This window comes from Dryobates pubescens, chromosome Z (assembly GCF_014839835.1).
Source record: "Dryobates pubescens isolate bDryPub1 chromosome Z, bDryPub1.pri, whole genome shotgun sequence".
Lineage (NCBI taxonomy): Eukaryota > Metazoa > Chordata > Aves > Piciformes > Picidae > Dryobates > Dryobates pubescens.
This window is the reverse complement of record NC_071657.1, coordinates 130,312,324-130,326,098: the sequence shown is the minus strand read 5'-3', so window position 1 is coordinate 130,326,098 and position 13,775 is coordinate 130,312,324. Positions and strand designations below refer to the sequence as shown.

Sequence of the window (13,775 nt, the reverse complement as noted above, 5' to 3'; positions counted from 1 at the left end):
ACTCCATTTTTATAATTGCTTTCACCTAGCAATTAAGCAAGGATAAATAAAATTAGCTTGAAGCTTACCAGACATTAGCGTTGCTCTTCCTTGGCTTCTTGAAATATATGCATTTAGTTACTATAGTAAACAAGTAGCCCTCTAGACTGATTCCGCAGTTCTAGGATTCACTTGTGTGTAAAACCTCAGCTATTTTGTGACACACCTAATTAAAATCTACTGCTTGGTTGCCCTTCAAATGTAATAAACCCCTGCCTTATTCTTTCTGTCAGCTTAATCATGGAATTGTTAGGGTTGGAAGGGACCTTAAGGATCATCTTGTTCCAACCCCCTGCCATGGGCAGGGACACTTCACACTACATCAGGTTGTTCAGAGCCACATCCAGCCTGGCCTTAAAAGCCTCCATGGATGGGGTTTCTACCACTTCCATGGGCAACCTGTTCCAGTGTCTCACCACCCTCATGGGGAAGAACTTCTTCCTAGCATCCACTCTGAATCTACCCACTTCTAGTTTTGTTCCATTCCCCCTAGTCCTATATATAATACCTGACACCCGAAAAGGTCCCTCCCCAGCTTTCTTGTAGGCCCCCTTCAGATACTGGAAGGCCACAAAAAGGTCTCCTCAGAGCCTTCTCTTCTCCAAACTGAATAACCCCAACTCTCTCAGCTTGTGCTCATAGGAGAGGAGCTCCAGCCCTCTGATCACCCTCATGACCATTCTCTGGACACACTCCAGCACGTCCAGATCCTTCCTGTAATAGGGGCTCCAGAACTGGATGCAGTGGAGCAGAGGGGAAGAATCAGCTCCCTTGACCTGTTGGCTATGCTTCTCTTGATGCACCCCAGGATGGGATTGGCTTTCTGGGCTGCAAGTGCACACTGGTGGCTCATGTTGACCTTCTCATCCACCAGCACCCCCAAGTCCTATTCTTCAGGGCTGCTCTCAAGCCAGTCACTGCCCAGCCTGTATCAGTGCCTGGGATTGCCCTGACCCAGATGCAGGACCTTACATTTGGTCTTGTTGAACCTCATGAGGTTGGCGTGAGTCCACCTCTCCTGTCAAGTTCCCTCTGGATGGATCCCTTCCCTCCAGCATGTCAGCTGCACCACACAGCTTGGTGTCATCAGCAAACTTGCTGAGGGTGCACTCAATGCCACTGTCCATGTCACCAACAAAGATGTTAAATGAGACTCGTCCCAGTACTGATCCCTGAGGGACTCCACTTGTCCCTGGCCTTCACTTGGACATGGATCCATTGACAGCCACCCTCTGGGTTTGGCCATCAAGCCAGTTCTGTATCCACTGAATAGTCCATCCATCAAACCAGCCTGGAGACCAGGATGTGGTGCAGGACAGTGTCAAAGGCTCAGGTCCAGGTAAATGATGTCAGTTGCTCAGCCTTCATCTATTGATGTTTTGACCTTGTCATAGAGGGCCACCAGGTTTGTCAGGCAGGATTTGCCCTTGGTGAAGTTGTGCTGATTGTGCCCAATCACCTCTTTGTTATTCTTCTGCCTCAGCAGTGCCTCCAGGAGGATCTGCTCCATGATCTTACCGGGCACAGAGGTGAGACTGACTGGCCTATAGTTCCCTGGGTCATCCCTCTTTCCTTTCTTGAAAATGGGACCAGTGGGGCCCTCCCCAGGCTGCCAGGACTTTTGGACTATAATAGGGAGTGGTTTAGCAACCTCCTCCACCAGTTCCCTCAGCACCCATGTGTGTATCCCATCAGGTCCCATGGACTTGAACTCTTTCAGGTTCTTCAGATGGTCATGAACCTGATCTTCACTTGCAATGGGCAGTTCCTTCTTCCAGTCCCTGCCCTTATCTTCCATTATTCTGGGAGTGTGGCTGGAACCCTTGCCAGTGAAGACTGAGGTAAAGAAATCATTGAGAACCTCAGCCTTCTCCATGTCACTTGTTACCAGCTCACCTGTTTCCTTTCTGAGGGGGCCAACACCTTCCCTAGTCTTCTTTTTACCATTAATATACCTATAGACATTTTTACTGTTCCACTCTCTCTTTCTTTTCCACTGGCACATTTCTAATACCTCTTCACACAGGCCAGGCACTTCTGCTTCATCTGTACCAAATCCACAATGCTTAACACCTTTTGACAAAATGGATACATCCTCCCTGTGGCTTGGAATTGATGTGTGCTGTCAAAAAGGGCTTTCCAAGTGGGGTCTCTTTGTCACCTTTACTGGATTTTTAGCTTCTGTTGTAGAAATGTGCAGTTTAATGTTGCATTTCAAATCATTTTTTGGCTTAAAAAGTGTGTAATGGAATCAGGGTGTCCCCTGAATACTCCTAACAGTAGGAGATGCCCCTTTGCTTTGAAGACCAGAATCCCAATAGACCCATGACAGCAGTGAAATTACACTTTTGACCTTGTTCACTAAAGTGTTTCTTTCTCTGTTAGGATTAAATGAGGGTAACCAACAGCAGCTTCCTCTGAAATGTATGAATTTCCCTCTTGATGGTTTCTCACAAAAAAAACGTGGGGAAGATGCTGTGCAATTTTCAGCTGATTGTGTTCTCCACAAAATAGATATCTATAAAAAAAAGGAAATTAAGAAAACAACCCTGCTGGATTCAAGGAGAGGTGGCTGTTTCAGCCACATTAAAAATGCAAAAGCAATTGATATATTGATATTTTCCTGAAGACAGTGTTGTTGCTACCTCCTGAATGCGAGAGCAGCAGTACAAGGCATGGTCAGATTTTTACCCTTCTGTTGCTTTGTTCACCATGTGTTTTGAGGAGGGATATAGACTAAATTGCCAAATACTGCTTTATAGTATTAAATCTGAATATAGGAAATAACCAGGTAGTTAAGGTTCTCTCTGAAGGCTGCAATACTCCAAAGATCATTTAGCTGTTCACCATAGACTACACAGTCATGTCTGTCCATGAGGTAAATGTAGTGGTTTCTGTGGATTTATATGCAGCCTTTGAAGCTCCTGGTGTTTCATTTTGCTTGCAACTGATTGCATGGACAGAGCCTGCTGCAGAAATTGCTGTGACTGTCAGTCCTGCCTTATGCACCGAGGTGCTGGCACATGACTTGTTCCACATTTAGTTGAACAGGGTACAGCTTCTCTGTTCATATTCAATGAAACAGCCAGAAGAGATAGACAAAATCAGATTTCTTTCTTGCATTTGAAGCTGCTTCAGCTGTGCTTTGGGTACTTTTTTTCCCTAATATATTTCTGTTTTCTGTGAACACTTACCAGCTCCAGATCAGAGAGCACGCTTGCTTTGTTGGGCAGAGCACGCATCTGTGAAATGCAAGGACACATCCAGTCCTGTAGTTTGGGTGTTGAGTTGGGTGGCCGAGTTCAAAAGAGGGGAGAGGACTCAGGGAAGTCTGTAGTTCGTTTTTAGAAGCCATCTGAATAAGTGTCTTAATGGCCTCCCTGGCCTCAAGACTTAAGAGCAGTTTCTCCTCTTTGCTTGCTCACTGTGGATGCTGCTGCATGGAGAGGGCATCAGAGCTACTGAGTGTGGTGGGCAGTGCACCAGGAGGGCTGCAATTCCCTAATTTCACATCCTATCCAAAAAACTTTTGTCTTTCAATCGCTGCTTCATTAGTCGCAAATTGATGATCAGTATGGTTCTGAAGCAACCTTGTCACCAGACAGTATTTGGTTAGTGTTGACATACTTGTTCCCTGCAAACATGAATCATCCATCTGCCTTTGGCAGGCTTGCCCTGTGGCTCTGCTATAATGTGTTTCACCAGTGTGACTGAAATTAAAATGTCACTATTAAACATGGCAGAATCAGATGCTCTCTGGGCACTGCCTCTCTTGGAGTTCTTTTTGCTTCCTGTGTAGCTATTTCTGACAGTTTAATAGGACAGCTGTATTCTAGTATAAAATAATACATTCATATTTCCACAGTGCATGGGGAGCTAAATGCTTTCAGAGCAGTATTTCATTGTGTACATGCATCTTTTATGTGTGGCAGAAGCAGTAATGCCCACGTAACACCGTGTTGCTGCTTAAGCCCATTAGGAAGCGTAAAGTCAGAATTAATTGTCCTGCAGGACCATATACAGTGAGCCTCTAAAAGCAGTTGCTGGGCTATTTGCAGCTGCCATGTGAGCCAGGCTCCCTCCCCTCGAGTAGTTATTGACTTCGGGCTATTGAATTCAGGGCTCTGGAGGTTGCTCGGTAGGAAAAGCCTCCAGTCGGTGCTTGGCAGCTCTGTCACCGTGAGGTCATGGAAAGGGCAGGTCAGTCTCCAAACCCAATTAGAACCTGATTCAGCACCTCTTCAGTCACAGGGGAAAATCCTGCTGAGCAGGGTGGCTCCTGGGCCAGGTTTTCACACCCAGCCTCTCCAGTGAGACTACCAACAAATGTGTCTGTTTCTGTCACTTGGGCTGTTCAGAAATACCCTTTACTGTCATGAAACAGCTAAGCAGCTGGTACAGAAAGGTAAAGAGCCTGGTAAGAGGATAATGAGCCCACCACAGCTGACAGACCAGTGACCTGTACATGTGCGTCTGTGTCCCTCCCATTACTCATATCTAGAGCTGTCTAATTCCTCGGATCAAATCGTTTGACTCTTATGAGCAACTGTAACTTTCGAGTTGAATGATGTCCAACTGCTGAAAATGTTCATGAAGAACATAAAACTAAGGCTGTTTTATCAGCTATCAAAAGCATTGTTTTGATTTCTTCCTCCCAAAGATTTAGGGGGTTGGGGTTTTTGGAGGTGTGTTTGTGTTTAGCTGGTCTCTTCATCCTAGATGGCTACAATTTCTAGTACAAGTAAGTTAAACCATGGAAGGTTAACCCACTTGCCTCTAAATCACTTATTATATGATGCAAGTCCCTTAGGGCTCAATTAATACAATCATGGGATTGTCAGGGTTGGAAGGGACCTCAAAGATCACATAGTTCAACCCCCCTGCCATGGGCAGGGACACCTCACACTAGATCAGGTTGCTCACAGCCACATCCAGCCTGGCCTTAAAAACATCCAGGGATGGGGCTTCCACCACCTCTATGGGCAACCTGTCCAGTGTCTCACCACCCTCATGGTGAAGAACTTCTTCCTAACATCCAATCTGAATCTACCCATTTCTAGTTTTGTTCCACTCCCCCTAGTCCTATATATAATACCTGACACCCTAAAAGGTCCCTCCCCAGCTTTCCTGTAGGTCCCCTTCAGATACCAGAAGGCCACAATAAGGTCTCCTCAGGGCCTTCTCCAGACTGAACAATCCCAACTCCCTCACTCTGTCTCGACAGGAGAGGTTCTCCAGCCCTCTGATTATGCTGCCCATGGAAGTGAGAATGATAGCTAGCAATGTATATAGGAAGTATGTCAGCATGCACAAAGAAAAAGGTGAGCCCCAGATTAGTCTGAGTGGTCTTTGAAATACGGATTTCCTGTGAAATAGTAATTAAAGGGGAAATAAAGGATACTTGGGAAATTAGCCTAACGTGAGAGCAGTTACCCTAGTGTGTGGGGTTGTTTATATTATGGGCTCTTTGAGACAAGCACAAGATCGGTAAGTAGATCCTTTCTGACTCTCTTTAAACTACTGCATCAAATTTGGTTAGTGTCTGGTCAGTTGCTTTGATTGGTGTAGTCTATACTGTTGCCTTAGTACTTTGTACTAAATGCACAGTCCCCCTAAAATGGAGGCCTGCTCGAGTGAGTCAAATTACATGGGAAAAGGTTATAAAAACTATCAGCTGTCCTTGAGTCAGTGAGGCTGGTTCAAAGCCCAGCACCTTAGGAGTTCCAAAAATAGAAGCAAAGGTGTTACAGCAGGAAAGAGGTGGTAGAGTTCTTACTGCATTTTAAAAGAGACTGTCTCAGAAATCCCAAAGAAAAAGCTTCAGCAAACACTCATTATTTTTAATTGGGCTGGTGTTTTTGTAAGCCTGTAATGTATTCAGATCCATAAAGGGGGGGGGGGGAAAATCCCATCAAAAATTCTGCACAGATTTCTCTTAAGAAATTATTGAGTTGCAACCACCATGTCTGCCTCATTTCAAATGCACAATATTGTTTTTAATAGCAGTAATACAGAGCCACCAGGAGTGTTCAGTATGTAGGCTGCACTCTTGCCACTTCTAATTTCTACACAGGATTGTTTGCAAAAGGGAGTGTGGGAGGTCCAGGAGCAATATATTTGTTACCTGTCGAAGCAGAACTGATTTCCTTTCATCACTGGAGCCATTTCTCACCTCTCCCATTGCAGCACCATCTTGTCCCTGTCTGTTGTTTGCCACATGAATCTCAGAAATGTGAACAGGTCCTTTCCTCTTAGATAATGTTCCTGCCTTTTGCGTGCCAGCAGTAGAGGAAGATCATTCAGAGACATTATCAGTCTCATCTTGTATCCGGAAGACTTGGAAAGTTAGCCAGTGCCATTAATTTAGAAAGCTGGTTTGCAAACCAGACCAGTTTTCTTCAGATGTCTCTATGTTCTCAGGATCATAGGGTGTTAGTGATTGGAGGGGACCTCTGGAGATCTTCGAGTCCAACCCCCCTACCAGAACAGGACCATAGATTTTAGCACAGGTCACACAGGAATGCATCCAGATGGGTCTTGAAAGCCTCCAGAGAAGGAGATTCCACAACCTCTCTGGGAAGCCTGTTCCCTCTGTAACCTTTCCTGATGTTGAGGTGGAACCTCCTGTGCTGTAGTTTACATCCATTGTCCCTTGTCCTGTCACAGGGCACAAGTGAGCAGAGGCTGTCCCTTCCTTCCTGACACCGAGCCCTCAGATATTGATATCCATTTATTAGCTCCCTTCTCAGTCTTTTCCTCTCCAGACTAAACAGCCCCAGGTCTCTCAGCCTTTCCTCATAAGGTAGTGCTCCAGTCCCTTCATAGAATACATAGAATAAACCAGGTTGGAAGAGACCTTCAAGATCATCGCATCCAACCCATCAACCAATCCAACACCACCTAAACAACTAACCCATGGCACCAAGCACCCCATCAAGTCTTCTCCTGAAAACCTCCAGTGATGGTGACTCCACCACCTCCCCAGGCAGCCCATTCCAATGTGCAATCACTCTTTCTGTGTAGAACTTTTTCCTAACATCTAGCCTGAACCTCCCCTGGCACAGCCTGAGACTGTGTCCTCTTGTTCTGGTACTGGCCGCCTGGGAGAAGAGACCAACATCTGTCTGTCTACAACCTCCCTTCAGGTAGTTGTAGAGAGTAATAAGGTCACCCCTGAGTCTCCTCTTCTCCAGGCTAAGCAACCCCAGCTCCCTCCTTGTAGCCCTCCATTGGACTCACTCAAGTAGATCCCTGTCCTTTCTTGAACTGGAGAGCCTAGAACTGGATGCAATATTCCATGTGGGCCTCACTAGAGCAGAGTAGAGGGGGAGGAGAACCTCCCTTGTTCTGCTGAACACGCTGTTCTTGATGTACCCCAGGATCCCATTGGCCTTCTTGGCCACAAGGGCACTTTGCTGACCCATAGATAACCTTTCACCATGGGGCTGCTCTCCAGTGCATCACTTCCTGCACCTGGGTTGGTGCATTTTATTTCTCCTTCCCAGGTTCAGGACTCTGCACTTATCCTTGTTGAAGCTCATTAGGTTCCTCTCTGCCCAGCTCTCCAGTCTGTCCAGTTCTCACTGAATGGCCACACAGCCTTCAGGTGTATCAGCCAAGCCTCCCTGTGTTGAATTTCAGAGGTTTTCAGTCTTCATGGGGCTACCATATCTAGCTGCATTTCAGTATGCCATCAGAATACCTTGCTTAGAAGGAATGTCAGCAAATTATCAAGAGAAGCAAGCTAGCACACAAATACCACATCAACAGGATGAGAAGACCACAGAAAGGAGACCACTTAAAACACAGAAAGTGAATGTGAAGAATTGAAGCAGCAGTTGCTTGGTTTATCTACACCAAATTCTGTGCAAATTCAAGGAGAGAGCTGGTACACTGCCACCATCCAAATGCTGAATTAATACACTGCTGGTTGAGAAAGGACTCCAAAACAGGCATGAAAATCTTTGGGATGATAAATAGCTCATCCAGCTCTTCGAAAGCACCAAGTGTTACTGTACTTACAGTAAAGCTAAAAGAATGCACCTCTGTGAGTGAATCCACCACTGCAGAATGCAGTAGGAATGCTGAGTAAATTCTTCCCTCTTGTTACTGTGGTTCAGCCAGTGACATTACACCAGGGAAGAATTGGACCATAGTTTGAGTGCAGCATAGCAGATTGTTAAGAGGCAACAGGCAGGTGTTTGAAAGAATTTCTTCTCTGCTGTGTGCAGAACTGTAACGTGAACTCTCCTGGCTGCTCTGTTCCGTTACCTGTCATCTTTCAGCAGGTAACTAGTTAAATTTGTGTTGAACAGGGTTTATTTTGCCATTTCTCTTTGCTGTTGGAGTAGAAATGTTCTGACATGACATATGACCAATCAATAATTGGAAAGTGCTTGTATGAGTCATTTGAAGTCAGTAGTTTAGACAGTGTCAGACACAGCTGGGATTAAAACCTGCAAAGAGTTCCTCTACTGTCAGTGATTCTGCAGCATCTCCTCTGGGTGTCTGCCTTTCACTTAATAAGTATACCCTGTAGACATCAACTGAAATAACTCTTGCCTTTGTTGCTTGGATGTTTTTGTGAGCTCTGAAATGAACTTGGCATATACAAATATACTTTTTTTTGTCAATCCAGCCTAAAGGATGCAGGGCAGGAATTATTATCCTGTTGTGCTGACAACTTCAGTAGAAAAGAAATGGCTTTATTTTACTGGGACTCTGAAGAGAATAAGAGTGCTCTGTGGTTTTCTCAGTATTTTTTAATTCCTTGTGTGTGTATGTGTGTTGTAGGATTGGGGTTTTTTTCTGTACTGAGGATGTTTTATTACTGTTACAGGGCTATAATAATCCGGAATGGTGAAGTCATTCCAATGTCTTCAGAATTCACTCCAGAGACTGAACGCCAGCGACTTCAGTATCTGGTAAGAGATCTGAGGAAAAACCAGGGGCTGCTGCTGAGAAGCATTGCCTAGTACTATCTAAGGTTCAGACACATGCCACCAAGTTACTGTGGCTCTGTGAACTACCATGTATGTCTTAGAGGCTTTACATCCTGGCTGAGGTCAACACTTGAGCCATGCTGAGCTGGGGCAAGAAGGCTTGGTGTTGAGGGCTAAATTGGAGACAGATCCCATCAGTGCTGTGGGAGAGAGATGTCAGTGCCTTGGCCAAACTCACTAACTCACCAAACTCAGCCATGTTTAGAATAGAATAGAATAGAATATAGAATATAGAATAGAATAGAATATAGAATAGAATAGTACAGAATTAACCAGGTTGGAAAAGACCTTCGAGATCATCAAGTCCAACCTATTATCCAACACCATCTAATCAACTCAACCATGGCAGCAAGCACCCCATCCAGTCTCTTTTTAAACACCTCCAGTGATGGTGACTCCACCACCCACCCCAGGCAGCCCATTCCAATGGCCAGTCACTCTTTCTGTGAAGAACTTCTTCCTTACGTCCAGCCTAAACCTCCCCTGGCACAGCTTGAGACTGTGTCCTCTTGTTCTGTCACAGGTTGCCTGGGAGAAGAGACCAACCCCCACCTGGCTATAACCTCCTTTCAGCTAGTTGTAGAGAGCAATAAGGTCTCCCCTGAGCCTCCTCTTTTCCAGGCTATGCAACCTCAACTATCTCAGCCCCTCCTCATACGGCAGTGCTCCAGACCACTCACCAACTTCGTTGCTCTTCTCTGGACTCATTCCAGCAACTCAACGTCTTTCCTAAACTGAGGGGCCCAGAACTGGACACAGGACTCAAGGTGTGGCCTAACCAGTGCTGAGTACAGGGGCAGAATGACCTCCCTGCTCCTGCTGGACACACTATTCCAGATACAGGCCAGGATGCAATTGGCCTTCTTGGCCACCTGGGCACACTGCTGTCTCATGTTCAGCCTACTGTCAACCAGTGCCCCCAGGTCTCTCTCTGCTTGGCCGCTCTCCAGCCACTCTGACCCCAGCCTGTAGCCCTGCATGGGGTTGTTGTGGCCAGTGTACAGAACCTGGCACTTGGATGTGTTAAATCTCATGCCCTTGGACTCTGCCCATCTGTCCATCCTGGCAAGGTCCCTCTCCTAACCTCTAAAAGATCAACACCTGCCCCCAGCTTGGTGTCCTCTGCAATCTTACTGATGATGGACTCAATCCCCTCGTCCAGGTCATCAATAAAGATATTGAACAGGATGGGGCTCAGCACTGATCCCTGGGGGACACCACTAGTGCCTGGCTGCCAGCTGGATGTGGCACCATTCACCACCACTCTCTGGGCTCAGCCCGCCAGCCAGATCCTAACCCATCGCAGAGTGCTGCTGTCCAAGCCATGGGCTGACAGCTTGGCCAGGAGTTTGCACTCAAGATGACCTGTTCCATAATCTTGCCTGGCACTGAGGTCAGGCTGACAGGCCTATAATTTCCTGGTTCATCCAAACGGCCCTTCTTGTGGATGGGCATCACATTGGCCAGCTTCCAGTCTTCTGGGACCTCTCCAGTGAGCCAGGACTGCTGAAAAATGATAGAGAGCAGCTTGGCCAGCTCATCTGCCAGCTCTCTCAGCACCCTAGGATGGATCCTGTCTGCTCCCATGGACTTGAGGGGATCCAAGCAGTTAAGGAGGTCTTTAACTACTTCCTCCTGGATCACAGGGGAACTGTGCTGCTCCCTGGCTCCATCTGCCAGCTCTGGAGGACAGTTGTCCAGAAGACAACCTATCCTGCTATTAAAAATTGAGGCAAAGAAGGTGTTAAGTGCCTCTGCCTTTTCCTCATCTTTTGTTGCAACATTCCCCTCCATGTCCACCAAGGAGTGGAGGTTGTCCTTGCCCCTCCTCTTGCTATTAATATATTTATAGAAGGATTTTTTGTTGTCCTTCACAGCAGTGGCCAGTCTAAGCTCTAAATGGGCTTTTGCCTCTCTAATTTTTTTCCTGCATGACCTAGCACCATCCTTAAACATTCCATGGGTAACCTCTCCTTCTTTCCAAAGATGATACACCCTTTTTTTCCCCCTTAATTCTCTCGGAAGTTCACTGCCCACGCAGGCTGGCCCTCTGCCCTGGTGGCTCACCTTCCAGCACATTGGCACAGCCTGTTCCTGCGCCTTCAAGAACTCATTCTTGAAGCAGGTCCAGCCCTCCTGGACCCCTTTATTTCTAAGGGCTGTTTCCCAAGATACTTTCTGAGTTAGTTCCTTAAGTAACCTGAAGTCCTTCCTCTGGCAGTCCAGAGTGGAGGTTCTGTTGCTGCCCCTCTTAGCTTGACTGTGTACTGAAAATTCAATTATTTCATGGTTGCTGGACCCCAGACAGCCTCCAACCACCACATCTCCCACCAGCCCTTCTCTGTAAAAAGGACAAGCAAAGCCTTACCCCTGGTAGGCTCACACAGCAGCTGTGATAAGCTATCCTCCATACACTCTAAGAACCGTCTAGGTTGCCTCTTCTCTGGTGTGCCAAGTTCCCAGCAGATAGCAGGCAGGTTAAAGTCACCCATAAGAACAAGGTCTGGTGATCTTGAGTCAGCCTCTAGCTGCTTATAGAGTAATTCATCAATCTCTTCATCCTGGTTGGGTGGTCTATAACAGACTCCAACCAGGATGTCAGCCTTGTTGGCCTTCCCTCTAATTCTCACCCACAGGCACTCAACCCGATCATCCTTGATCTCTAGTTCCATGGTGCCTAGAGCCTCCCTGATGTACAGGGCCACCCCTCCACCCCTTTTCCCTTGCCTGTCTCTCCTGAAGAGCCTGTAGCCATCAATTACAGTGCTCCAGTTATGTGAGTCATCCCACCACGTTTCTGTGATGGCAACTACATCATAACTTTCCTGCTGTAACATCAGCAAATGTGGAGAAAAGCCTGGCACTGCAAATCCCAGTGAAAGGAGTCCTGTCTCTCCTGTGAAGGCCACTGATCAGATGGCTGTGCTTGTGTACCTTGTTCAGCTGTAGAGCTTCAGCAGCTCACTGGTGTTGAAAACTGAGAGCTCAGACAGAGAGCTAACAAGCCACAGAGGTATTTCAGTTTATCCCTGTGCATGCTGTATGACAGTATAAAATACCACAGGCTGCTCTCTGTGCACGTGAACAATATTGCAGTGCTTTATTTATTTGCTCTAAAAATATCACAGAATCACAGAATTGTCAGGGTTGGAAGGGACCTCAAGGATCATGTAGTTCAACCCCCCTGCCATGGGCAGGGACACCTCACACTAGATCAGGTTGCTCACAGCCACATCCAGCCTGCCCTTAAAAACTTCCAGGGATGGGGCTTCCACCACCTCCCTGGGCAACCAGTTCCAGTGTCTCACCACCCTCACTTCCTAACATCCGTTCTGAATCTACCCATTTCTAGTTTTGCTTCATTCCCCCTAGTCCTATCCCTACCTGCCACCCTGAAAAGTCCCTCCCCAGCTTTCCTGTAGGCCCCCTTCAGATACTGGAAAGCCACAATAAGCTCTCCTCAGAGCCTTCTCTTTTCCTGACTGAACAACCCCCACTCTCTCAGCCTGGAGAGGAGCTCCAGCCTTCTGATCATCCTCATGGCCCTTCTTTGGAGGGAAGTCAGGGAAAAGAGATCCACCTGGGGGATTTTGGTGGGCATTAGTAGCTGCAGGACAGAATGGGTGAATAAAGTCTAGTTTTATTTAGTGTAGCAGAACCCATAAAGCTTGGACAAGGTGACTAGTTGAGGACATGGAACGCTTTATACACCAAGTTGCACTGGCTGATGATGGACTGCCCAAGCAACATAAAGCAGTATACATGGTGTTATTTTTCATGCAAACAATCCTATTACTTTTTAGGTTTTTCACTGATGGTCAGATTGGTGGGTTGAAGTTGTTAAAACATGGCTTGGAGATTGCTTTTGTGCTTCTAATCTCTTGCTTCTTCCTCTTAGAAATTTAAACTTAAGCCAAGACAGGCTTAAGCCAAGACAGTGAGCCTGTCTTGCCTTAAGTTTAACACTGTCAGCTTTGCTGATATGAGGTGAACAGGCCAAGGCTAGTGGTGTTCCTTAGTCTCAAGGTGTCTCTTATCTTCAGCCTGGACCAAGCACTGTAGTTTGAAACTGAGCAAAATGCCAGTTGGTGAAGGCAGGGTGGAAGGTTTCAAAGAAAAATTATGAATGTTTCCACAACTGTCACATTTGATTTTTAGCCAAGGTCTCTGGATTGAAGCTAAAAAATTGCAGAGGAAATACTCAAGGAACCAAATGGAAAATGAGCCTAATAAATATTTACAGTCCAGTTACATGTAAAATAATTTGTTTGCCTTTAAAATAAAAGGTATCTTCAGTATCTAGGGAGTCTGCTACTTCTGTAGGAAATAGGAGATAAAGCATTGCCTGCAAGGGATTTTTTTATTCTCTTTTGATGTCCTTTCTGGCTGATCTGGAAAGCATTCCTGCCATTTCCTTTGGAAAATGCCTTTACCTTTGTTTGTTTATTTTAATTCTCTATATAGCAAACATGCCAGGGCTGTGAGTGTCGTGTTCAAAGACAGTAACGTGCGAGACTGCGAGAGCGTGAAACAAAGTTAGAGATCATTTCAAACACAACATTCCATAAGTAACATTTTCACTCTAGTGTTAAAAACAACAACAAAAGACAGTTCTGAATTTCTTACAAGGTTGACATAAGCTCCAAATGTGGCCTAGTGACCAAGAGGGCCAATGTATCCTGGGGTGCATCAAGAAAAGTGTGTCCAGCAGGTCTAGGGAGGTTCTTTTCCCCC

The 13,775-nt window shown here is 46.2% G+C and overlaps 1 protein-coding gene across 1 annotated transcript in view; it reads left to right on the top strand.

The window, feature by feature from the left end:
* The window catches only part of PPM1H (protein phosphatase, Mg2+/Mn2+ dependent 1H), a 152,768-nt gene that overhangs the window by 96,733 nt on the left and 42,260 nt on the right, over nucleotides 1–13,775 (top strand). Inside the window, exon 5 of the mRNA XM_054178301.1 lies at nucleotides 8,879–8,963. Within this exon, the coding sequence (XP_054034276.1) occupies nucleotides 8,879–8,963 (85 nt within the window). The remainder of the gene's footprint in view (nucleotides 1–8,878; nucleotides 8,964–13,775) is intronic.